The sequence below is a fragment of the Chiloscyllium plagiosum genome, unplaced genomic scaffold, assembly GCF_037043375.1.
Source record: "Chiloscyllium plagiosum isolate Xiang-an unplaced genomic scaffold, Cpla_swu_hap1 HiC_scaffold_39, whole genome shotgun sequence".
Taxonomy (NCBI): domain Eukaryota; kingdom Metazoa; phylum Chordata; class Chondrichthyes; order Orectolobiformes; family Hemiscylliidae; genus Chiloscyllium; species Chiloscyllium plagiosum.
Genome location: NW_028270177.1, coordinates 20,976,378 through 21,001,905, shown reverse-complemented (window position 1 = coordinate 21,001,905; position 25,528 = coordinate 20,976,378). Strand labels below are relative to the sequence as shown.

At 36.4% G+C, this 25,528-nt stretch overlaps 2 protein-coding genes across 4 annotated transcripts in view; one reads left to right on the top strand and one right to left on the bottom strand.

The window, feature by feature from the left end:
* Positions 1–25,528, bottom strand: part of LOC122540996 (protein FAM227B-like) — a 298,901-nt gene that overhangs the window by 60,406 nt on the left and 212,967 nt on the right. The window lies entirely within an intron of this gene.
* fgf7 (fibroblast growth factor 7) overlaps positions 15,375–25,528 on the top strand; it is a 92,208-nt gene continuing 82,054 nt past the window's right edge. The window contains exons 1-2 of one of the 3 annotated variants that reach the window (XM_087981244.1): positions 15,375–15,532; positions 16,525–16,740. In XM_087981244.1, the coding sequence (XP_087837370.1) occupies positions 15,490–15,532; positions 16,525–16,740 (259 nt within the window). In that variant the 5' untranslated portion in view covers positions 15,375–15,489. Of the gene's footprint in view, positions 15,533–15,893; positions 16,741–25,528 lie in introns of those variants that run through there. The other 2 variants (XM_043677421.2, XM_043677422.2) reach the window with 2 other exon arrangements.

Genomic DNA, 25,528 nt, shown 5'->3' with positions numbered 1-25,528 from the left:
ACTTTTATACCCTTCCCAAATTAGCTTGGATAATGTGTGGTGAGCTGTCTTCTTAAACCATTGCAACTGTTGTGCCGTAGGGACATGCTACCCTGTTAGGAAACGAGTTTCAGAATTTTAACCAGAAATAAATGAAGAACAGCAATATATTTCCAAGTCAAAATGGTGTGTAACTTAAAGGTGAACTTGCAGGTGGTAATATTCCCACTCATTTGCTGCCCTTGAACTTCCAGTTGAGGTCATGAGTTTGGAAGATGTTGCTGGAAGAACCGTGGTCTGTTTTGCCAATGCATTTTGTAGATTGCACACACTGCTGCAACTGTGGTAGTGAAAGACGTAGTTGTGGAGATTGATGGTTGGATACCATGATTGCCATTGACCAGCCACATAAAACCGTTACAGCAAGAGCAGGTCAGAGGCTAGATATTCTATGGCAAATAGCTCATCTCCCGAATCTTCTCCTGACTCTTCAAAGTTCTCCCACCATCTATATGCAAAAGTCAGGGACATCACTGAATATTTTCCATTTGACTAAATTAGTGCAGCTCCAACAACAGTGAAGAAGCTCAACGCAAAAACCGGGAAAACCTCAAAACAAATTAATATACTCGACATGTCTACTTGAAAACTGCTTAAGTTATTTTCTTTAAATACAGAATATTTTTCTGGGAATCTGGCATTAATAGGATTTATAATTCCTGAAATTATGAATAGAGTCCAGTTTAATTTCTTTATCCCAAAGCGCCAATGGTCTGTTTGGCAATCCTACTTTTGGCATAAGGCTCACAACAATTGTGAATTTTCTCTAATGGCACGAGCAGTATTTATGATGATAAACTAGCTATGTGAATTCCTCGCACATACCATTCTTTAAAAACATGTATCAAGATTGAGTAATAGTCACACTAGGTTTAAAATAGTAAATGTGAACATTATAAAAAAGACATATACTTGCATTTTCATCATATCATCAGCCTTTTTCATTTCTACAAACCCCTTTTATGGTCCAGTTATAAAGATATTCTAATGGTACACTGTCTGCCGGGGTGAACCTTTTGCTAAATTAGATAGTGGTTTTCTGTCAGTTAAAGAGAGGAGTTCCTAGGTATTAAAGGGAGACTCAAAGATTCCTCTATACCATCTTACAGGACAATAATAAGAATTGCATCTTATTTCTGTGTTATCAAGATTGCACCTGATGAATATATTTAAGACATTGAATTTGGGTAGCTTTGCACGTTCAAAACTGAGTTTATGATTTCCAACTTGTAACTCTAGTTCTAACTGTTAGCTTGCAAAATTTCTTAAAAACTTTCTGTAGTTAGTCTATTGTTAAACGTTATCCGAACTCTTTAGGCTGAGAAAGTTTGACATTTCCTGACTTTATGAACAGAAAATGAGACAGAGGAAGCACCAATAAGTCAGATTTGTATGTATAAAACTGAAATTTTTAATATACTTTTCAACAAACAAAGCATCGTTTTTTGCACTTGAGGTTTTGGAAATCAGGGTTAGAAAGCTAAGCTGAACCGAGTGCCCATACAAATTGGATTCTGAGTTTCAACTTATTGCAGAATTGCGCAATCTCAGGTCCGACGGAGTCATTTTCTCACCTTGACATATGTTTGAATGAAGAAGTAGCAATTCATTTAGAGCTGACTGGCATCTGCTAATTTAGATTAAACTGATCAGAGACAGTTCACTCATATTTACTTCATGTAAGGCACCAAACCCTAAATTCCCAATGCAGTAAATGACTGTACCTAATGTTAAATGCACTGCAGTTGTTCATTAGGGCTTTAACAAGGTATTGTATTTCAATAACACTGCAGATCCCGCCTCATGTTGTTGAGGTAATTTATTCATAATTGTAAATTATGTACCTGACCTATTACTGGGTTTTTCAAATTCCTGACAAGTTTGATAAGTGAAAAAATGATATTTAAAACCTTAACATGATTGGGGAAAGGGAAAGATGTGGAAATGTTATTTTTAAAATGTGACCAATGCAGGATGATGAAAATAAATATCTTAATTTTTGAAGTTGTAAAGCACCATACTACTGCTTATGAGAGTAAAAATATTAATTAAAGTCTCATAGCAAGTTAATATCTTACATTTGTCTTGATGCAGTAATATTGTACTGTACACCAAGTAATGTGGCATAGGTCTCTGAATACCAATAATTGCAAGCTTCTTGAATGCATAAGATCTGATAACTTGATCTTGGAATTTATCCAGTTTTAAATCAAAGGGCTATACTAACCATTTACATTTGTAAGAATACATTATTAAATGCCAAATTCTACACTTGGCTTAGTTTTTAATTAGGAATATAAAGAGATATTGATAATTTAGTGACATTTTATAATATTCTTGTTTGAATCAACCTTTGTTCAGTAACTTGGGGTTTAAGAGCTGAGCTCATCATTGAAATATACCATCAAAGCACCAGTCTTAGTTTCTGTGCCAAAATTGTCCCACAAATATCTATCTCTCTGGTGAGTTTAGACAGGTCGCAATTAAAAAGATCTAAATTGTTTACTTAGATGAAAAGCCTAGCAAATAGACAAGCTAATGACAGGCATTTTAGCTGTCTAGGACACAGAGCTTTATTCTTGCCCAAAACGTTATAGTGCTCTTGCAGAGATTTTTTCAACTAACAAAGGACATGCCATAGGTGTCATGCTTGGCTTCATTTTTGATAAGTAAATAGCATGAATAGTGAACAGTTGATTTTTAATAATATTCCAGGAAGATACAAAAAAAACCTAACCAGGGGAAATAATCCACCAGTTGCAGAATTTACCAAAATATACATCTTTAAAGCAAATTAGAATTGAATTGAGTGTCTAATTATGAATGAAATCAGTTCATTAAACTTCACCAATTAAATATTTTGCAGACCAGGAAACCTTATGGGATAGATAGAATTTATTGAAACAATCTAACGTAAGAGGCAACAGCTTTTTAAATTCAATTAAAATGGAGATAAATAAGAAAATGTAGTGTTTGTGTATATAATTCTTTAAAATAAACTCATTAAAGACTTGAAAGGCAGAAAACTGCTGGCTCTGTTTTTCTCCTGGATATGCATTGTGACATCTAATGTTAGAACTAGGACGTTAGTATTTCATAAAGCAATTTGGTACCACTTCTAAAATAATTTCTGAACTTCTTATGTGCTGTACAACTTTGGCAATGGATTTGAAGTCATGACAGTGGCCTCCCCACCAGCTCTGAAGTGTCTGAAATACAACTGCGAGGTCATATGAAATAGGAGCAGAAGTAGACCATTCAGCCCTGTTCAATGAGATCATAGCTGATTTGTTTTTGTTTCAAATTCTACACTCCCACCTATCCCTTTTAACCAATCATTCTCCAGCTGAATCAAAATGTATCCATCTTTGTTTTAAAAACATTTGATGAAGCTGTCTCCACCACCTTCTGAGAGAGTTCCAAAATCATAAAACCTGAGAGGGAAAATAAAGATTCTCCTCATTTCTGTCCTGAAAGGGTGACCCTTACCTTTAAAACAGTTTTGTGTAGTTCTGCACTAACTCACAATAGGAAACATCCTTTCCACACCCAGTTTGTTATCCATTCTGGATCTTATACATTTCAATCAAGTTACACGTCATTTTTCTAAACTCTAGTGGAAACAAGCCCAGCCTGTGCAGCCATTCTTCATTAGACAACTTGCTCATTTAGTAAACCGCACTCACTTACCTTCAATACATTTACATCCTTGCTAAAATGAGGAAAACAAAACTGCACACAGTATATGAGATGTGGCCCCATTGAATCTGAGTATAACTGAAGCATAACATCCTTACTTTTATGGTCAATTCCTCTTGTGATAAGGGACAGTATGCCATTAGCCTTCTTGATTATCTGTTATATTTGCATATTGATATTTTGTGACTCATGCATCAGAACATCTAAATCTGCATCTTGAAAGTTTGCTGAAATTCTCCACTTAAGTAATACTCCTACTTTCTTCATCCTACCTGCTGAAGCAAACGACTTTACATTTTCCAATATTATATTTCATCTGCCAGATCTTTGCCAACTCTCTCAACCTATCTATATTCATCTACAACTCCCTTGTGTCTTCTTCACAACATACTTTCCTAACTATCCTGCTGTCATCTACATGTTTAGCTACTACATCATTACTCTTCCCATCTAAATCACTGATGCAAATTGTAATAAATTAAGGCCCTGGCACTGACCCTCTGGGATTTCTCTCATCCCATCCTGCCAATCAGACAATGACCTATTTATACATATATTCTGTTTTCAGTCAGCCAGACAGTCTTCCATCTATGCTACTATGTTAACCCCTACACCACGAGTATTTTATTTTACACAATGACTTTTGAATGGCACCTTATCAAGTGCCTTTTGAAAAACAAAGTATAATAGGTTCTCATTTATCCAAATCCATGGTAGCCCATCAAAGAATGTTAATAAACTGGTTAAATAATGTTGAATCTTTCTGATTATCTTGAGTTGTTTTGAAATGCACAGCTGTGATCAATTCTAACACTTTTCCCATGATAGATGTCAAGACTGTAATTGTTTTCTGCATCCCTCCCTACTTGAATAGAAAGGTTTAACATAGAATAGAACTATAGTGTGGGCCATTTGGCCCAACAAGTCCATATTACTCTCTGAAGAGTAACCCACCCAGACCCATTCCCCTTACCTATTACTCTACATTTCTCCTGACTAATGCACCTAACCTACACACCTCTGAACACAATGGGCAACTTAGCACAGCCAATTCACCTAATCTGCACATCTTTGGACTGTGGGAGGAAACCCACGCAGACACAGGGAGAATGTGCAAACTCCACACAGACAGTTGCTTGAGGCTGGAATCGAACCAAGGTCCCTGGCGCTGTGAGAAAGCAGTGCTAACCACTGTGCCACCCCAAAGGTATATCTGCTACTTTCTAGTCTGATGGAACCTTTCCTGAATCTAAGAAATGTTGGTACATTAATGCCAACATTTCTACTACACCTTATTTGCAACCTCTTTTAAGGTCCTAGGATGAAGACCATCTAGACTCAGAGATGTGTAAACTCGCAGCTGCATTATTTTACTAAGAATCACTCCCCTTTTGATTATAATTTTGCTAAGTTCCTCTCTCCTTTCCACCTCCTGATTTACTGCTATTACTGGAATGTTTTCGTGTATCCTCTAAAGTAAAGACAAAAGCAAAGTATTTGTTCACATCACCCACCATTTCCTTATTATCTACTATTAATTCATTATTCATGCTCTCTAGAGGATTAACACACCTTACTTACTCTCTTTCTTCTAAACTACCTATAGAAAGTCTTGTTAACCATCTTCACATTCCCAGCTAGCTTCCTCTCACGTTCGCCAATTTCATCCTACTAATTAATCTTTTAGTCATACTCTGCTGTTCTTTAAAATCTGACCAATCATCTCATCTGCTACTCATCTTTCATGGATGGTTTGTCCTCCCTTTGGAATTTTTCATTATTTGGAATATAATTTCTGAGTATCTGAAGTATTCCCATCCATGTTTGCCACTTTATCCCTAGTGATCTGTCCCTAACGGGGAAACATGGTGGCTCAGTGGTTAGCACTGTTGCTTCACAGTTCCAGGGACCTTGGTTCGATTCCAGCCTCGGGCGACTGTCTGTGTGGAGTCTGCACATTCTCCCTGTGTCTGCATGGGTTTCCTCCGGGTGGTTGGGTTTCCTTCCACAATCCAAATATGTGCAGGTCAAGTGAATTGGCCATGTGAAATTGCCCATAGTGTTAGGTGCATTAGTCAGAGGGAAATGGGTCAGGGTGGGTTACTCTTTGGAGGGTCAGTTGGTACAAAGTGGCCTGATTCCACACTGGAGGGAATCTAATCTAACCTAGCATGCCAGTTCCCTTCAGATAGCTCAGATTTCATATCCACATAATTCCCTTATTTGGGTTTAAAATACTAGTCTTAGACCCAATCATCTCCCTTTCAAATTGCTTGCTGAATTCAATGTTGCATTAAGGTGTACCTTAATGCTGAAATCCTGAACTAACCTTGACATATTCTACAACACTAATACACACATACTAATATACACTGCTTTTTGGTTGATTCCAAAACCAGCTGCTCTAAGAAATTATCTCAAAAGCTTTCTATGAATGCCTCATACAGGCTACAACTGCCAATTTGACTTTTCCAGTTTTATGTAGCTTAAAATCATCTGTGAATAACACTAACCCCTTTCCACAAGCTCCCAATATTTCTTCTTGGATAGGTTGTACTGCATTGTGGTTACTGTTAGGGGGTGGTTGGCACTCCACTAGTGACTTATTTCCTTTACTATTCCTCATCTCCAGCAAAACAGACTCTACATCTGAACTAAGGTCCTCTCTAAGTATTGACAAATGCCATCCTTGATTAACACTGCTATATCTCGATTGTTACCCAGCTTCCTATTTTTCTTGAATTGGACAATAAGACCAATGTCATATGTTACATTTCCTTCAATATTCAAAACCCAATTCTTTTTATCCTAAAGCTATGTCTCCAAAATGGCCATCAGATCATATTTATTTTAATTTTGATCTGTGCTATCAACTCAGTTAACTTGTTATAAATGCTACCCACATTCAGACATAGAACCTTTAGTTTTGACTTTTTGTTATCTTTGTAGTATCTGGATTTGATTGTGGGTGTGTTCCTAGGTTGATTTTCTCTGTGATCTTTCCTGCCATTCTCCCTAACCTTGTGTTCACCTTTTGAAATTTCACATCTTTTCATATTTGATCACTTGCCCCCGTTATTTAGTTTAAACCTGACTTTACTTCCCTGATTATGTAGTTTGTAAGAACACTGGCCATAGCATGGATCAGTTATAGACCACCCAAACAGTACAGACCCTACTTTTCCCGATACTGGTGAACGTGGCCTATGATTGAAACCCACTTCTCACATACCAGTCTGTCAGCCTAGTGGGTAACATAGCCTTCTGGACGATTGCTGTTTGCTGCAGTGAATGAAACCAATCCTCCTTGCAATATTTTGATTTACTGTGACTACATTCCTTGTTGCTCCATGTATTTGAATGAGCTTTTGGACAGGGACAATGGCTTCCTCCCATAAAGGACATTAGTAATGATCTTTTCCTGACAAGCTGCAGTCTTTGATGGTCATCTTTAAACTTGTATTTCCAAATAAAACTGTTGCACTATAACCTGGTGTTGTGTGACTTTTAACTTTGTCCACCCCAGTTCAACACCGGCAGCTCCACATCATCATTAAACAGTTCATTTCTGATTTTTACTGAATTCAAATTTCACCTTTCCATGATGTGATTTGAACTAAGGTCCCCAGGACATTACCTGGATCTCTGGTTTAAACATTCGAGTCATTATAACACTAGGCTATTGCCTTCCTGTGCTGTTAAAATGTGCAAATAATTTCTGCTATTTCTGTGCTTGTCAGTGATTAATTTATCTTACAAACAGTAGGTCCGGGGAAAATTAATGAGGTTTATGCACACAGGAGGGTTATTGTGCCTTTAGGCTCTAAAATACCTTTGTTACTGTAAACTTTAATCACTTTTAATTTAGACTTTTCTTCCTATGAACTCTTTGATATGTCAACCTATAACATAGCTAAAAACGAAGATTTAAAGTAATGAAAATGATACTGATCAAATGATCTAAAACAAAAGAGAACTCAAAAATGCAGCTAAAAAATAAATTGCTGAGGTTATTGATTCAAATTTAAAACTCAATCGGCTATAATATCACCTTTCTAAATCATCATTCATTCCCTTTCTTTCTTTTACTTTCTATACAAGATTTGGTATCACCTTAAACATTCTAACTTACACTTCCTAGTTAAGATTCTTTATGCATCTATAGGATTTTTCATCCTAATTTGGTGGGAGATACAACTGCTTGTCCAAAACACACAGGCCATAGACCCAGTGCACAGGGTGCTGAACTGAAATCACCTAATCACAGCAAGTTCCAGTGTGAAAGCTCATAGACGTCTAAGTGTAAAAGATATTTGAGGCCATTCATTCAATATCAGTTGCAAAATCTGGACCATTACTTATTATTATATAAAAATGCATAACACTTTGAAAGTAATGATGTAGGACTATAATAATGTGCATTAAGTAAAAGATGAGGTGTTGAGACACAAAACTGAGATATCGTACTGCTATCATAGGTGGGAGGATGTAATTACATATGTTTACATGGGCAGTGGGTTTTATATGTATGATAGCAAAAGAATTATAATAGATAACCAAAGATAAGATTTGTGAATGAGAAATGAACATGCAAATCAGATTTCTAATATATCACACAAGTAGAAAATTAAATCTTTGTATTTCACAATCTTTACTTTGCATTATTTTATTACAAAACAAAATATTATCCACTCTAATCTGTGAATCTATGCTTTATGCACTAATATTCAGCACTTCAAAAAAAATGAGGCTGTAGTAAGATGCATTAATGCAAGTTAATAGATTACTACTATAGGCTATTTGTTAGTTAATCAAGTTTTCAGCTTTCCAAGAGTGGTACTGAAAAGATCAAGATTCAGAAAGTTTAGAACCATAGATGTCCATTCATGGGAACTGCATTTAGGCCATTGTAAGACAATATTTTTCAACAAACAAATACATAATCTTAAATGTGCCATGTCCTGCTACGTCATTGTGCTAATGCAGACATTAGTTCAGATCCCAACATAGCAGCCAGAGAAAATACATTTAGGTAAATACATCTGCAATACAAAGCTAGTATCAGTAATAGTGGTGATATTGGAATGTTATAAAGAACCACCTGGTTCAGCAACACTCTTTGGAGATATTCTCACCCAATCTTTCCTGCATTTTGGAAAGGCAAATCAGGGTAGCCCTTACTCAATTAATGGTAAGGTCCTGGGATGCTGCTGAACAGAGATATTGGAGGTCAAGTTCATTGTTCTTTGAAAGTGAAGTCCCAGGTTAGTGAAGAGAGCGTTTGGTATGCTTGCTTTTATTGGGCAGTGCAATGAGTAAAGGAGGTGGGAGGTCATGTTGCAGCCATACAGAACATTGGTTAGGCAACTTTTGGAATACTGAGTTTAATTCTGGTCTCCCTCAAGGAAGTTGTGAAACTTGAAAGGGTTCAGAAACAAATTACAAGAATGTTGCCAAGGTTGGAGGGTTTGAGCTATTGGGAGTGGCTGAATAGAATGGAACTGTTTTCCCTGGAACATTGGAGGCTGAAGGGTGACCTTATAGAGGTTTGTAAAATCATGAGGGGCATGGATAGGGTGAATAGCTAACATCTTTTTCCAGGGTGGGGGACTCCAAAACTAGAGGGCACTAGTTTAAGGTGAGGGGGAAAGATTTAAAAGAGACCTAAGGGACAATGTTTTCACACATAGGACGGTCTGTGTATGGAACATTCAAACAGAGGAAGGGTGGAGGCTAGTACAAATACAACATTTAAAAGGCATTTGGATGATATATGAATAGGAAGGGTTTAGAGGGATATGAGCCAAATATTGGCAAATGGGACTAGATTAAAATAGGATATCTGGTCAGCATGGACGAGTTAAACCAAAGGTTCTGTTTCCTGCTGTATAGCTCTATGATTCCCGATATCTCCAGACATACAGCAATATGATTGAGTCTTAACTTTCACTCAATTCTAGCCTAGTTCTTAAGAAGGTGACTGTCTCAATCTTCAAAGATCAATTACAGAGAAGCAATAAAATGCTGGCCTTAACAGCAATGCCCTCATCCTGTGAATAGAAAGATTATATTTTAAGTTTATTTGGAGAACAATGTTGACTAATATTGAAAATGGTCTCTACAATCAAGGATTGGAGTTATACTCTGCCAAGTTATACTTGAGTCCAAGTAGCATGAGAAAAACTCTTGAAACAATAGTCAAACATTTTAACTTTAGTGTATACTGAAATCAATGAAGATTTCCCTGCAGTTGTACTGGGACATATGTCCATCTGAACATTTCAAAAATATTGTCATGTATTTCAAAAAAGAAACCCACTGCCTGTATTATAACTGGGTGTGAGTGCAGCAAAATTTCTCAACATTTCATTCCTAATTCCAAGCATTCTCTGTAAAATACTGGATCACTGTTGAACGTAGCATTGCTCTAAAAATGATCAAACGCTTCTCCAATTTGCCTTTGTGATATTGACATTTCTTTGAAGTATCTGGCTCATCTTATAGGGCACACCTAATTCTAAGTGGAATTAGGGGCCACCATTCAACTTGACAATTCTGGTTATAGAACAGTGGTAAAGGTGTTATTCACTACTTAAATAAATTGATTAAAAATACAGAAGATTAACACAATCATGAAGAGGATACTAAATGAGCAAGAAAGAAACCTTAACAAATGAGAAGAAAAGAAAAGGATAACATTTGGAGAACAATGTTGACTAATATTGAAAATGGTCTCTACAATCATGGATTAGAGTTATACTCTGCCACATTTTGAGTCCAAGTGGCAAGAGAAAAACTCTTGAAGCAATAGTCAAACATTTTAACTTTAGTATATACTGAAATCAATGAAGATTTCCCTGCAGTTGTACCGGGACATATGTCCATCTGTAATTAACACCACTGCATATTGACAGGAAAGTACTAAGTTGAAAAGTGTGGTGCTGGAAAAGCAAAGCAGGTCAGGCAGCATCCCAAGAGCAGGAGAGTTGACGTTTCAGGCATAAGTCCTTCATCAGGAATGTACTAAGCCATGTGAAGTCACATCATTACCTCAGCATTAGCAACTTGTAAAAAAAAGAAATACACAGTAAAACAGAGATGCATTGATTCTTCACAAATTGGGACAGAAAAATTCCCTTCTCAACATGACCTTGCCACTTAACTGAAAGGTGCTTGTGAAATTGCTCAGTTTTATACAATATAATGAAATAGTCCTACTGCAATCATTTAACATTGTAGGTTCATTTGAAAATGTGCCTATTAATGATATAATTTATGGCCTTACAATGAAAATCTAACCAAGGAGGCCCAGAGAGGGAACAATGAAGTTGCAAATTCTTATTCCAGACAGTAATCCATTTTCTTGATCATTTAAAACTTTTACAAGTCACAAATCTTGCGCATTTCCTCCCACCTCTGCTCTTGTTATGTCACAAGGATGCAAAGCTATTTTAACACTCAGGAGTCACTCGTTCAAAAGTGATGACATGTTTTATAAGAAAATAATATTTTGGAATACAGCATTTCAAGTAATTTGAGACACTACATGTACCACGTGCAGCATGCTTAAGAAGAAAAAGATAACTTTGGGCACAATGTAGGTGGATTTTACTCCTGAGTTGGGTAGCTTGCCTTGAGGTATTTCCTGGTTTGGGGCACTGCTTTAGAGAGAACGCCCTAAATGGTCTGAGTTTTGCTCCAGGTCTGGGGCAGAATGACGTCAGGTCAGGCATTTTGTTCTGTAGAATGGGCTGAATTTTGGTTCTCCTCACTTGTGAGTCACAACCTGGCCTTTACCCTTCCTATCAAAAGTGGGATCAATCTGAAATGGAGCCTAACTTTTGGATCCGGGTCCTGCCTGCCTCTTTGATGGAGTCACTATGATCCCAAAAAAAATCTGATCCACGGTTCCCCAAAACTCTTTAACACTTAGATGTTTCTCATGCCTAGGTACTTAGATTAATTGATTGAGATTTATTATTATGACTTCAATACATACCTTATCTTTGTATAATGTGTCTCCCAGAATAATGTAAGGCAAAGTAGATAGACCCTGTTTTTTTACCATCTAGTAATTCTAGTATGTACCTATGAAAGCAGTGCAATGAGATACTCGCTGGGTGTTTCACTATTTCTGATCATGATGAATGGGATGGTTAGTTCTATAACTCATCAATCAAGAACGTTTGTATAGTTAGCCCATCTACCCTGACATTCACTCATTAATTTCTTACGGACCAATATAATACAACACCAATTTCCCCAAAAAATTACAATATCCTCTTATTCTTTCTGTTTGTTTTAATGTTTTTCTGCCACTTGTTCAATTTTTCTTCTCCCAGTTAATTTACTTCGGCATTTCCACTATTCCTCTCACTGTTCTCTACATTTCATTTGCCTATAATTCAATGTATTTCTTTCCTTTCTTTAGCTCTTTTTTCCCCCATCCTTCTCTTTCATTTATTTGGGAAATACATCTTTGGGTATAATGCTTATGAGATCTTGGATTAAGCATTCACAATGCAGTGCTATTATCCTATTGATATCTTATTGATTTGTGATGCTAGTATGATGTCAATGATGAACAGACATTTCCAATTAATGTCGTTTATCAAGACCTTTGCAGTCATCTCTGGTCCAATTTTAAATATTGTCAGACATTTATTTTCACGGACCACTATTTCTCATCTGTAATTAATACTTTTAATCCTATATTTGCTTCTCTTCTGATATTTGGTTGTTTATAGAGTCATAGAGATGTACAGCACGGAAACAGATCCTTCGGTCCAACCCGTCCATGCTGACCAGATATCCCAACCCAATCTAGTCCCACCTTCCAGCACCCGGCCCATATCCCTCCAAACCCTTCCTATTTATATACCCATCCAAATGTCTCTTAAATGTTGTAATTGTACCAGCCTCGACCACTTCCTCTGGCAGCTCATTTCATATACATACCATCCTCTGCATGAAAAAGTTGCCCCTTAGGTCTCTTTTATATCTTTCCCCTCTCAACCTAAACCTATGCCCTCTAGTTCTGGACTCCCCCACCCCAGGGAAAAGACTTTGTCTATTTAACCTATCCATTCCCCTCATAATTTTGTAAACCTCTATCAAGTCACCCCTCAGCCTCTGACGCTCCAGTACTTTAATTCTATAAGGCTTGGCATATTATAATGGCGATCTGCCTGAATGCATATTTCCCACTCATTGCACCACTCCTCACAGTCCTGCATTTTCTTCTTCAATTGCTGGTTACAGCCTATTTTCAACTTGAATAAGCAGTAAGCCATATAACAAGGAAAAAGTAGAAAGAAGGCAATTTCCTGTTGCTTTCCTCATGTGAAATAAAAAACAAGTTGCCTTCTTGAATGATTTCCTGCATGGAAGCAGCCACTGGCCTTCAAGGTTTGAGCTCCTTTGTCATTACCAGAGAAAATTTGCCGGTTCTGGACCTTAAACCGTGGCTCGTAACCCACTGCATATGACTGGGCCTGGAGTAATTTACAAAAGAGGTCTCTTTAACATATTATCAAGAGAAAAATACTTATGAGTAACACGGTAGAACTCAACCTTGTTGGGAAACACTATGATGCAGTATGATGTAGCCAAAATGTCATTCACTATTAAATAAGTGATAAAGATCTAGTTACCTAAAATCAGTTTTCCATCCTGAGGTTGGGAAACACCTGAACACCAAAAGGCGATGAAGAAAGATGAGGGGAAAGCACTCTGGCCAACTATCTTGCAGTTCCTAGCTGCTGCCTTCAAAAATCTGAACAGGTTGATTAAATTCAAAACCCTCTCATAACAGAAGTTGCTTTACAGATTGCTATCTATTCTTCTGTATAATACTCCTATTATTTACAATACAGATTTTATTTCTTTAAAAAAAGCTCTTGTGTCATTACAGTAATGCTTAGATAGTATTCACAGTCTGATGTTCGGATGTGTCACATTCTAATTAAGGAAAAAGAATGGATAAGAGTTTGAAATGGTTAAAGGAGATAAAGCTGTATGAAAGATTAGAAATCAAACAAAGAAGCTGGTAGATTTTAAAACTATAACACCAAAATGTCAGACCGGTCAATCAGGAGCCTTGAATTTTATTCCCAGTCCTGACAAACAAAACTCAGACTCAGATTTCTCCTGGAGGGCATATTTACTGGGTTGGGTTGACAAAGAAAAGAGGAAAAATGCGACAGAAAGGGGTCACCTATCATATTGCTTCATACTACTTTCTAGTGAATCATGATGGTGTCCCTGGAGATGTTTCTGAGCTGATACATGTCAACTTCTCAGTTCAGCACCCTGAGGGAGGATGTGAGAGATAGGAAAAATACATTAAAATGTAAAGTTTTGCAAGTGTCAAGTGATGAAATGTAATACAGATAAATGCACTTTGCTACTCTGTTGGAAACTCTACTGGATTCTTTCATAACTAAATAATACAGGTATTTTTGTCATCAGGCACAATTTTGCATGCTAATCTGTTTTTACAATAATCAATAACATAATCTAGTTTAAAACATATTAATTTGATTAAATATGTCAAATGAAACTTGGCTTTCATTCAAGAGAATGATTAGTAATTTAAAACATTGATTTTTTAATAAAGTAACACTTCTTCAATGAAACTAACTGCGCTTTAGAAACAATTTACAGATAATTTTGACTGTAAAGGAGCAATATATCTAACAAATGTCCAGAATATTTCAATATAATGGATCATTTCTGCTTTGTATGAAAGCCTATAAGTCACTTAAGCATACAGAATTTAAAAGCTGTGGGTCTTTCACAATCATAAAAAAATGCTTATAACTTACTGAGGTAACTGAGGTAACCTCTGTTATCAAAATTCCACATTGTTGATGCTCACTCAGAATGATGGAGAATTTTCCCTCAAATTGCAGTATCAATCCAAGTGATAATAGTATGGATCTTTACAAAGGTTTTGAACTCAGCAAAAATCTAGCAAAAAATCATACAATACCAAAAACGTCTCATTGAAATTCATTATTAGCTTTGATACAAACCAGATACAAACCAGGTACATTGTGCTGATGACAAGAAAACATTGAATGGTATCATAATCTCCTCTGATACTATTTCGCGTGACATAGCAAAAACTTTTCAAAATAAATGTGGCTGTTAAAATTATATTTGGCCAATTAAAGATTTTCAACTGCTTTAACACAGAAGTTAAATTTCATTCACTTCAATGTATTATACCAAGATAACATAAATTTCCCAAAAGCATAATGAATATGATGGATGACTTGTATTCTATATATTGTAAGATTCATTCCTGAGCCTTGTTTATTCAATAAAGAGAAGTAGAGGAGGAGAGATTTGGAGGAGCAGATCACATTTTTCTACCATGATTGGAGCAGAGCTGAATTAACAAGCAGAGAATAAAGAATTGTGATATTGTATGGAAATAAGAAAGACCTCTGTGAGTTCATAGCTCCCTCTGATGACCATGTGGACATCTAACAAAAGGAACCTCACTTTTTCTTTGTTCGTGTATCCAACTGACAGCTGACTGGCTAAGATCTAATTACTTCCAAGTGAGGTCAGGGAAAGGCATTTATCGAACAGAACTGCAAAACAACAGGCTCAAGATGCCCAGAAAATCCCTCTCATGTTAACACTTGATTTATGGAAACAATTATGATTCTCTTGGAATCTTCCTGGACTAGGAAATTGTCCACAACGACGTACAGGCTGATGTTGTGAGGGAGAAAAGCAATGGATTTCTTTTATGCACAGTTTGTCTTCAACAAAAGTAAAAGTAAGTTTTATACACAAATTGTCTTTTATTATGTTATACATACAAAACCTTATGACCATACGAATTTTTAAAATTATGCTAGCTCACATTAAACATATGTAGTTGAAATTGAGGTAGTTCTGAATGTTTCCAGCCGGTCTAGACGTTGAAACAAGAATGCTGTGTGGGAAGCATGGGACGTTCCATGGAAAGCATTTGGTTCACCACATAAAAAGTGCAGTGATTACTAATGAATGAATGCATGCAAGATGACAAGTGTACAGAAGCTTAGGGAATTGATTATGCAATAGAGTTTAGCAGAGTAGTTAAAACAGCAGTGGACTGCTAGCATAGAACACACACCATGCTACAGACATCACACTTTTGAAACATACAGTAAAAGACCGAAACTACTGCATAGAGCAGTCATTGGAAAAGCAAACTACCTACTGTACTTTTTTTGGCGATACAGTTTTTTAAACCAGAAACTGGCAACCAGCTAGAACTTTTAAAAAAAAAACTTTGGAATACACCTCCAAGCTTGTTGCTATGGTTGTAATTTATTTGTAACAGCTGACTGTAATGGCTTATTAAAGTTAAGTGATACTTCTGCTTGCAGCTTTATTACCGTCAAACCTCTCTGTACAAAAGGAAGATTCTAATAGCAAGGAAGATCAAGAAATTCAAGACCACTGCAAACTGATTTGTTTATAGAGGAAAGTTACAGTGCATCAGTTCTCTGAAGAAACCCTGGCTCAGCACCATAAAACTTTTTCAGGAAAGTTTACATAGATTCTAAAACTGCAAGTGCTACACATAAAAAGAGACTCAAGGTCACGGAGACCAGGCAGAAGCTGAGACCCCAAACTAGCAGCATCCGTCTGATTCATACTTTAAATTGCAGTATGTTATTCAGGAGAACCCAGAGCAGTGCACTATAATGCGCAAATGGATGCAAACATGGATCCTGCCAACTCTGTTGTACAGACTATACTTTCATTGTATCCTTCTAGCAGGGAGTGTGTCTTTTGCTTGCAATGACATGACTCCAGACCAACTAGCTGCAAGTGTGAACTGTTCCTCCAGTCCTGAGCGGCACACCAGAAGTTATGACTACATGGAAGGTGGAGATGTCAGAATAAGGAAACTTTTCTGTCGAACACAGTTCTATCTGAAGATTGATAAAAAGGGCAAAATCAAAGGCACAGCTAATCCTAACTGCAATTACTGTAAGTATCATTTTAATTAGCTTGGAATGTTACATGTTAAAGATTTTAGCAAACTAAATGAGTGCGTAATTTCAGGTTTACTGGGTCTTATACAACAAACCAAGAATCTATCCAAAATAGTCTGTGTATGCTTCAAACATCTGGTGCTCGTTTTTTTTAAAATGTGTAGCTCTTAGCGATATGTAACCAGCATATTTTAGTTCTGCTAATGTATTAAGTTGACAGCTGGTAAACGTTTGCAAAAATTATCCCTTTTATTCAAACTGACAAGGAACAGAGATATCAGATAACACTTTAGGCCAAAGCAAAAATCATTAGTGTTATCCGTTTTTCATGTAAGTTGACATTTGAAAAATAGATTACTGGGAAAATGGGACTGTGACATTTCATTACTTCAGCATGCACAGCTTTGCATACTACATCTCTTCAGCGGGAAGTTTAAAATGATTTGTATGCTAATGCATCGTAACTATGTAACTTCAAAAGGAAAGTTCCCAACTTTTTTGGTATCTTGAATATATTCTATTTAAAGTAATTTATTGTTAATTAAGAAATTAATTAAATCAGGTTAACTCAGAATTTAAAGGCGCTGTTCCAACTAGGAAATAATCTTAAATAACTACTGTTTATTTCCAAACACCATTCTGACATTATTTACAGACAGTTAGCAATGTCTGATATCTGAGATGGTCAAAAGAAAACATGTCTTAACTACTTCAAAAATCTGTTAATTAAAAAAATTCAAGCGATTCCTTTCTAGTTAATGTTACAGTGTTTTGAAACCAAATCATACAGCATAAACAGTGCTTATTGCAGAATGGGTGCAGTTCTACCCATTCAGCAGCAAGGAGGGGGTATGGTTATATAAAAACGTAGTTATGTGTCTAAAAGCTGTAAATTATACAATGGCTGACAAGTATAACACAGCAACTCAAAAGCTCCCATACAGAAATTCATGACCCAGGATCATTAATTCCTTGTTATACCTGTCAATATAACACTGCATTTCACACAATACTTTACAAGAAAGTAAAAGAAAAGAGTCAAGATGGTTTGTGAGAAACTAAGGCAAAACTATCTCAGAAACAGGTAATGTTGACTGAGAAAGATGGACGATATAGACAAAAATAAAATAACAACCCAAGATCCCCTGTATCGCAAAACAGAGAAGAAAAGCTGACAGTTGAAGACATAACTGATTCTTTAAAGGAAATTTGGACCTAGTATGTGACAATTTTAAACATCAATTTGAAAGTCATTCATTTCTGTTCAGTGAATTACAGATTGTTCTAAATTTTTATAGTTCTTTTCCTTATTACTTTCCCTGTCCCCAGCTAACTTGCATTTGGCCACTCTTGCCAATCATGAGGTTTACTATATCATGAGCACTCCATATATGTTACCAGAATCTTATTAAAGATTCTGGTAGATATACTGGAAGATATACTTGAATAGGGTAGCATACTCCATCGCACATTGTTTCCTCTGTTCAGAGGACTAAAAGACAAAAATGCCAGATTTGAAAGGAATTGCAAATATTTAAAGTTGTGCCTTAGTTGAAAGTCAAACAAACATTAGCTGAAGGGAGTTTGCTCTGTTTATTGTCAGTGAGAATTATTTCTTTTGTTTTGGTTTGCACCAATGTCAAAAATAACATTACAAATTATTGCTGAAGTTGAGGGTTTAGCATCAGCAGTACATTCAGATGAAAGAAGTGTGGCATCACAAATAACCGCATGTTGAATGTAACTGCAGTTGTACCTCATCAAGAATTTTTGTATTTACAATGTCATCAGGAGTTGCAGAGTGGCAAGCAATCAGTGTACGGTATGTAGCTCAATTATGCATTTGTTCTGCTTTTCTGGCATTCAAATCTGATTAAAGCAGGCAGTGTACCCTTTTATATTTAAGTACAAATACCCTCTCCCTTATGACTAATTAAGTAAAATCATAATTTAGTCAGGTACAAAGCTACAGAGATCTAGGTTAAATCAATGATCTGTGTAAAGTGATCCGATCTCAGCCAGATCAGTTGTACAGTCATTAGTGTCTATGCTAAGGAAGGACAAAGTAATTCAGAGTTTCTTCTTTTTAATTCCTAGCCCATGACATCTTCTTAAAAGGAGATACTTATGGAGGAATGGTTGATTTTAATGCCTGATGTAATATGTTATGGCCTTGATTTTAAGTCTGAGTGAATCAGTTTTGACTGAAACCTCAAACTAATTGAAGCTGCAGGAATAATGGTCACTGAACTGAAGGCTGCTTATGTATGTATAATCAAACTCCAGAACGTGTCTACCCATTAAGTTGGTTGGGGGTGGGATAGAAAATTCATCAAAATGCTTTTTACAATTTGCATGTTTAGTCTAATTTAACTGGCAGCTAAAAGGTTAACTGTATTTCAGTTACTAGGCTGCCTGAAATTATTTCTGTTTTCAGTGCACTGAGATATCCATCGAGCAATAGATTTATCAACAATGTATGCAAAATATAATCATACCAATTAATGAAAGTTACCAAAGACAGTTCACCAATACAGGTGTCTTTAATTTAGAAAAGGAAATATTATTTGTCTGAGTTTCTGGATTTTAAACATAGTTTGCTCCATATGTTGAATGTTGAAACATAATGTAAAAGAAGAATATGCATAGTGAACACTATAACCTTGTGAACATCATAACTTTGGTTCCTGTTCAGGTTAGCAGGCCTTCAAATAAATGTTGTTCTGCATGTTAGGTGAACAACTGGGCACAACCAGCAGCCATTGCAAGAACCAAAAATTGTAAGGGCACAAAGAGACTACCAATGCACAAGTCATAGGTCTCGTCAGGATAATTTGCTCAAATAATGTTTGTGTAGCAAAGAATCATGAACACTGTATTCAAACTTGTGCACATTAAAGAGTTCCAAGCATTGTTTTGGTGTGAAACACAGGAATAACAGACAGAGTGTATGTGATATTTCCTTGTGGCATCCAGTATATGATTGAAGACTAAAGTGCTATAGAAGCTTCTTTTGTTCCAGGCATATCTACAAAGATCTGGCTTAAGCACCAGAAACTGTTACTCCATAATCAAATGAATGATGAACAAGCCATGACTTTAATATGAAGTGAGAGATGCTATCAAATCAACTGCTTGGTATAGTTTGGAACCTTACTAGCTCAAGAACAAGACAGGTGGCTTCCTTTCAGCCAACAAAATAGCGTTTCCTAGAATGCTATAGCACTGAAGGGATGTCATTCAGCCTCTATTGCCTGTGTTGGCACTTCAGCTGATGCAGCTATTCAGTTAATTGCATTTCTCTGCTCTGTCCCTATGTAGCTCTAAATCTTATTTCCTCTTCAAGTACTTACTTGATTCTCTTTGAATTATAATATCGAATCTGTTTCCACCAGCCTTTCAGGCAGTGTATTACAGATCAAAATGGCTTGTGTAACAAAATGTTTCTTCATAATCACCTCTGGTTCTTTTATCAACCACCTTAAATCCATGCCCTCTAGTTTCTGATTCATTTAACTGTGGAAACAGTTTCTTTTTATTTACTCTGTCAAAATCATTCATGATTTTGAACAATTATCTCCGTCTTCTTCGCTGTATGTAGACCTTCAACCTCTCCATTCTCACTGCATAAGTGAAGCCCCTGACCTCATGTAATAGTCTAGTAAATTTGTTTTGCACCCTCACTGTGACTTTAATGTCTTTCCTAAAGTGCAGTGCCCAGAATTGAACACAATACCCTTCTGTGGACTAACCAGTGTTTTAACATAACCTCTTTGTTTTTATCTTATTTTCCTCTATTAAAGAAGCTAATGACTCCATTTGCTTACTATTTGTTTGTCAACTCGTCCTGCCACTGTCTTGATTATTTGTGTGCACTACCCAGAGTGGTCTTGAAGAACTTTGACAAACCACTTTTGAAGCTTCATGCTCTTTTCAAGCTTTTTGTACTCATTTTCCTTTTTTTTAACATTTTGTACATTGCATTTCTACCTTTTTGCCCCAAAATGGGTAGGATGCAGTTATAAAATAGAGGTAAGTGGGCAACAGTATGGACTGTTTTCTCTGTTTGGTATTCCTAGCTTTGAAAATACTATACAATTTGACTATTTACAGTCAAGTTCTGTGAATATCTGCCTTCTGTTATTTGATTGCTACTTGTCTTTTAGAGGGCATTATCATCAGCAATAAGGCCATAATTTTTCGTGACAACCCTTAGTTGCTGATAAACAAAAATGAGATAAGCATTTTTTCATGTTTTTTTTGTATATTTATGTCCTTCAAGCAAGTTACATACCAAGGTTAGTTCAGCTGATAAATTCAAGTGGTCACCTTGCCAATGAGAATGGAATTCCATATCCTTAGATAAGCGTTGTAGAAATGTTGTGGTGTTCTAATCTAATTTGTGTTGTTCCCTGGATGGTGACACACGAGTTATAAATTTTGCTCCCAAGTTAAATTGGTGTGCAGGCACCACACTATTGAGATAGATGCATTGGAAAACCTTACCAATTACAGCAATTCAATAATGAGTGAATTAGAGAAATAAATTAATTTAGAGGAGCATCGCACATTACACATGTTCATGTATCTTGTAAAATACATTACACTGAATTTCCAATTGCGAATACTACAAATACATGTAACCTATACAAGTTTTCCTAAGCTTTAGAAGTTCATGATACCTAAGTACCATTATTGTAATATTTTCATGGGTGGCAACTGCTAGTATGTAGAATGTTCAAAATGTGAATTACCCAGTGCAGCTCCCCAGATGTTGAGTTCATGGCAATGAGTATAATTACAAATTGCAAATCTCAGGATAATCATTACGTTTGGTCATTTACTTTATTACATTTATATACAGGAAACACTAGCAATATTATGAGTAAAAACATGACAGAAAAGTATTTTGACAATGATTAATTTATATTGATTGAGAAACAGTCTTCCAAAATTGAACTTGGATTACAATTCATACATGGTGTACAAGGGTATACATAATTTGGAGGTGCCGGTATTGGACTGGTGTGGACAAAGTTAAAAATCACAAAACACCAGGTTATAGTTCCAACAGGTTTATTTGGAAGCAGTAGCTTTCGAGGTGTTGCCTCCTCATCAGGTGGTTGTGGAACAGGACCATAAGACACAGAATTTATAGCAAAAGGGTTACAGTGTGATGGAGCAGTAATGATATATTAAACAAATTTAGATTAAGTCTTTCATCTTTTAGAATGTGATATACTACTTTCGGTTCTTTAATATGTAAAAGGTATACATATGTAGAGTGTTAATGTTGTCCTAATCCGATAATATATCGATTACATAAGTCTAGAATAAAAATAAACCTCTGTTGAATTCACTCACGAAGCACTTGATTATTGTTCAGTTACTGATTCAAAGGTGGAATGTCTGCAGATTGATTGTCTTTCAGTGGGAAATGGTGGTGCATAGAACGAATAGGAACATAGGACTGGCCATTCAGCCTTTCGTGCCAATTCTGCCATTTTAGATCATCATATGTTTTCCTGTGTTATCTCTACATTCGTAGAGTCATAGATTCATACAGCACGGAAACAGACCCTTCAATCCAACTCATCCATGCTGACCAAGTTTCCCAAATTAAACTAGTCCCATATGCCCACCTCTGCCCCATCTTCCTCTAAACCTTTTCTATTCATGCACCTGTCCAAATGTCTTTTAAATGCTGTAACTGTACTTGCATCTACCACTTTAAGGTGGTGTACACATTCAGGACCATTATTATATGAGCTTAATTTAGTTATAATAACTGAATAATTTACTTTGTCAGGAACACTAAAAATGTCAGGAACAATGAAAATCACATTAATGAGCCCAGACTGAAATAACATGCTTACCACAATGGCTAAAATGAAAATTTACAGATGTTTTGGAGTGAAAATTGCAAAAAAAAGACTGATCAAAGTGCAGTATTCATGAAAAAACCATCCCTGGTTTTTGACATCACATAAAACAGGAAGCCAGATTTACATTTATATTACATATTTCATAACCTCAGGACATTCTAAAGTGTTTATAAATGGTTAAGTACTTTTGAAGTGTAGTCACTTTGGTGATGTAGAAGATCTGACAGCGAAGTTGCACACAGAAAAACTCATCAAAATGCAACATCATTACGAAAATTGAGTCTGCACCACCATTTATTAAAATAATACCTGATTGTCATCTGAAACCCACATTCCTGCCAACCCCTGATAGTCTTTCAGCCCATAACTTGCTAAGAATCTATCCACTTCTACCTCAAAATATTCAGACTCGTCTTCCAGCACCTTTTCAGGATGAGAGTTTCAAAGCCTTTCTTAGAGAAAATATGTCACCTCATGTCTGTTTTAAACGAGTGACCATTGATTTTCAAACAGTGACCTCTATTTCTAGATTAAAAGGAGTCACATCCTCTCCACACCTACCCTATCAAATCCTTGGGAGTTCATATGTTTCAATTAAGTTATCTGTTACTCTCCTAAATGTCACTTACGGACTCAGGGACTTATTAACCTTAATACTTTTTAAGATGCACAATACCTCTTCCTTTCTAATAACAACTTGGCTTAGAAATTTGATATTCCCTTCCCTGAGATCATTCTCCAATTCCTTCTCTTTACTGAATAATGACATAAAGTATTTGTTTCGGACCTCACCTACCTCTTCTGGCTCCACACAGAAATTCCCTCCCTTGTCCTGAGCAGGCCAACCCTTTCCCTGGCTACTCTCTTGGTTTTTTATATATGTATAAAAAGCCTTGGGATTCTCCTTAATCCAGTTTGCTAACAACATTTCATGACAACTTTTAGCCCTTCTAATTCTTTGGGGGTTTAAGTTCTTTCCTACTTTCTTTACATACTTCAAGGGCTTTGTCCTCCTCGACCTTATGAATGCTTCCTTTTTCTTTTTGACTAAGGTCACAACACCCCTGGTCGTCCATACATTTTTCTTAGTAAAACATTGGAAGAAACTCCAAAAAGAAGTTCAACACGCATTGAGTGTTAATGATGTGGTTTTAAAACAGAGGCTGGATAATGGGGAAATCTCCAAATTGAAATGGATAGTTAGCAACAGTCAGCTATCTATTTTTAAACAAAGAAAGGAACAAGTTCACAGACGTTGGAAAAAGAACACTGGGAACTTTAATGTGCAGAGAACAAGTAAGGAATAATATGTTGTCATTTTGTATGTTTTGTTTATTTTTGTTATTATTGTATACATATGCAATTTTACTTAATTAGAAAGAAGAGAATCTGTTATCATCTAATAAGGTCAGAAGGAATGCCTGATGCCTAATGGATCAAGAAAACAGATGATGGATATATTAATTAAGATTTAATTAGGTGACAATTGGTCATATAAATTAGGGGAGGTAGTAATTAGCAGTGTGTGAGTTTAATGTAGTGTGGTTAATTGAAATAAAAGAGTGGATTTGGACTTTGTATAAATATAGTTATCTTTTAGCGTATAAACACACATAACCATAATTGTAAAAAAATCAGTCTTATTCACTAATGTCCTTTAGGGAATAATTCTTGCCTAATCTGGCCCACATGTGACTCCAGACTCACAGCAATGTATTTGACTCTTAACTGCCTTCTGATATGTCTTAGCAAGTCAATCAGTTGCCTAATGGTCACATAGTCTAAGGAAAGGAATTAGACTGGATGGCCCATCCAGAATTTACCTCAGCTCTGGAAATGGCAATGGTTCACCCAGAACTCTTAATCCTGAAAATTCATACTTGCACTTGGGAACTTGTGCTAAAACTGGGAGACCTGTCCTACAGAGTAGTCAAGTAACAGCCTGACATAGTCAGATTCACAAAATAATAATTTACAAACAATTTCCCAGCCATCGCCATCTCAATCCCTGGGTATCTCCTGTCCGACTGGCAGGATAGATCTATCAGAGACAGCAGTACAGTCGTAGACCATGGGAGGGAGTTGCCCTAGGAGTCTTCAATATTGACTTTGCACCCTATGAAGTATCATATATCAGAAGGCGATGCAGCAGGACTCCTCCAAATTTAACACCACTTGGGGAAAACAGTGTCCATCCCAAGAGTGAATAGATGGAAATTATTATTTACTGAACTGGCTAAGTCCTAAAGGACATAGCTGTTAAACTGAGTCAACAACAGGTGATGAATTAATGAATGAAGAAGAAAAAGAACACACATTTGACCTTATCCTCTCTAATCTGTCACAGATGTCTCTGTCCATGACAGCATTTGTAGGTGTGATCACCACACAGTCATTGTGGGGACCAACTCCTATCTTCACATTGAGGATACCTTCCATTGTGTTGTGTAGTACTCCCATTGGGCTAAATGAGTCAGACTTCAACACATCTAGCAGCTTAAAACTGTGGTTTTAACATGAGGTGCTGTGGGCCATCAGCAGTAGAACTGTATTCAACCACAATTTCCAACCGCATGGTCTGTCCTGTTCCTCACTTGACCATTTTAACCAAGCTGGGATATAACATTTGTTCAATGAAAAATACAGTAGGGCAGGCTAGAACAGCACCAATTATCAACCTGGTCAAGATACAACATAGGACTATTTCCATGCTAAACAGCGGAAGCAGCACACAATAGATAGGGCTAAGCAATGCCAAACTATCAGATCAGACATAAGCTCTGCTGAGCTGCCACATTTGATCATAAATTATGTGGGCTATGAAACAATAAAGAGATTGGGTGAGTGTCTATAAATATCCTCATCCTCAATGACAGTGGAGTCCAGCACATTATTCCA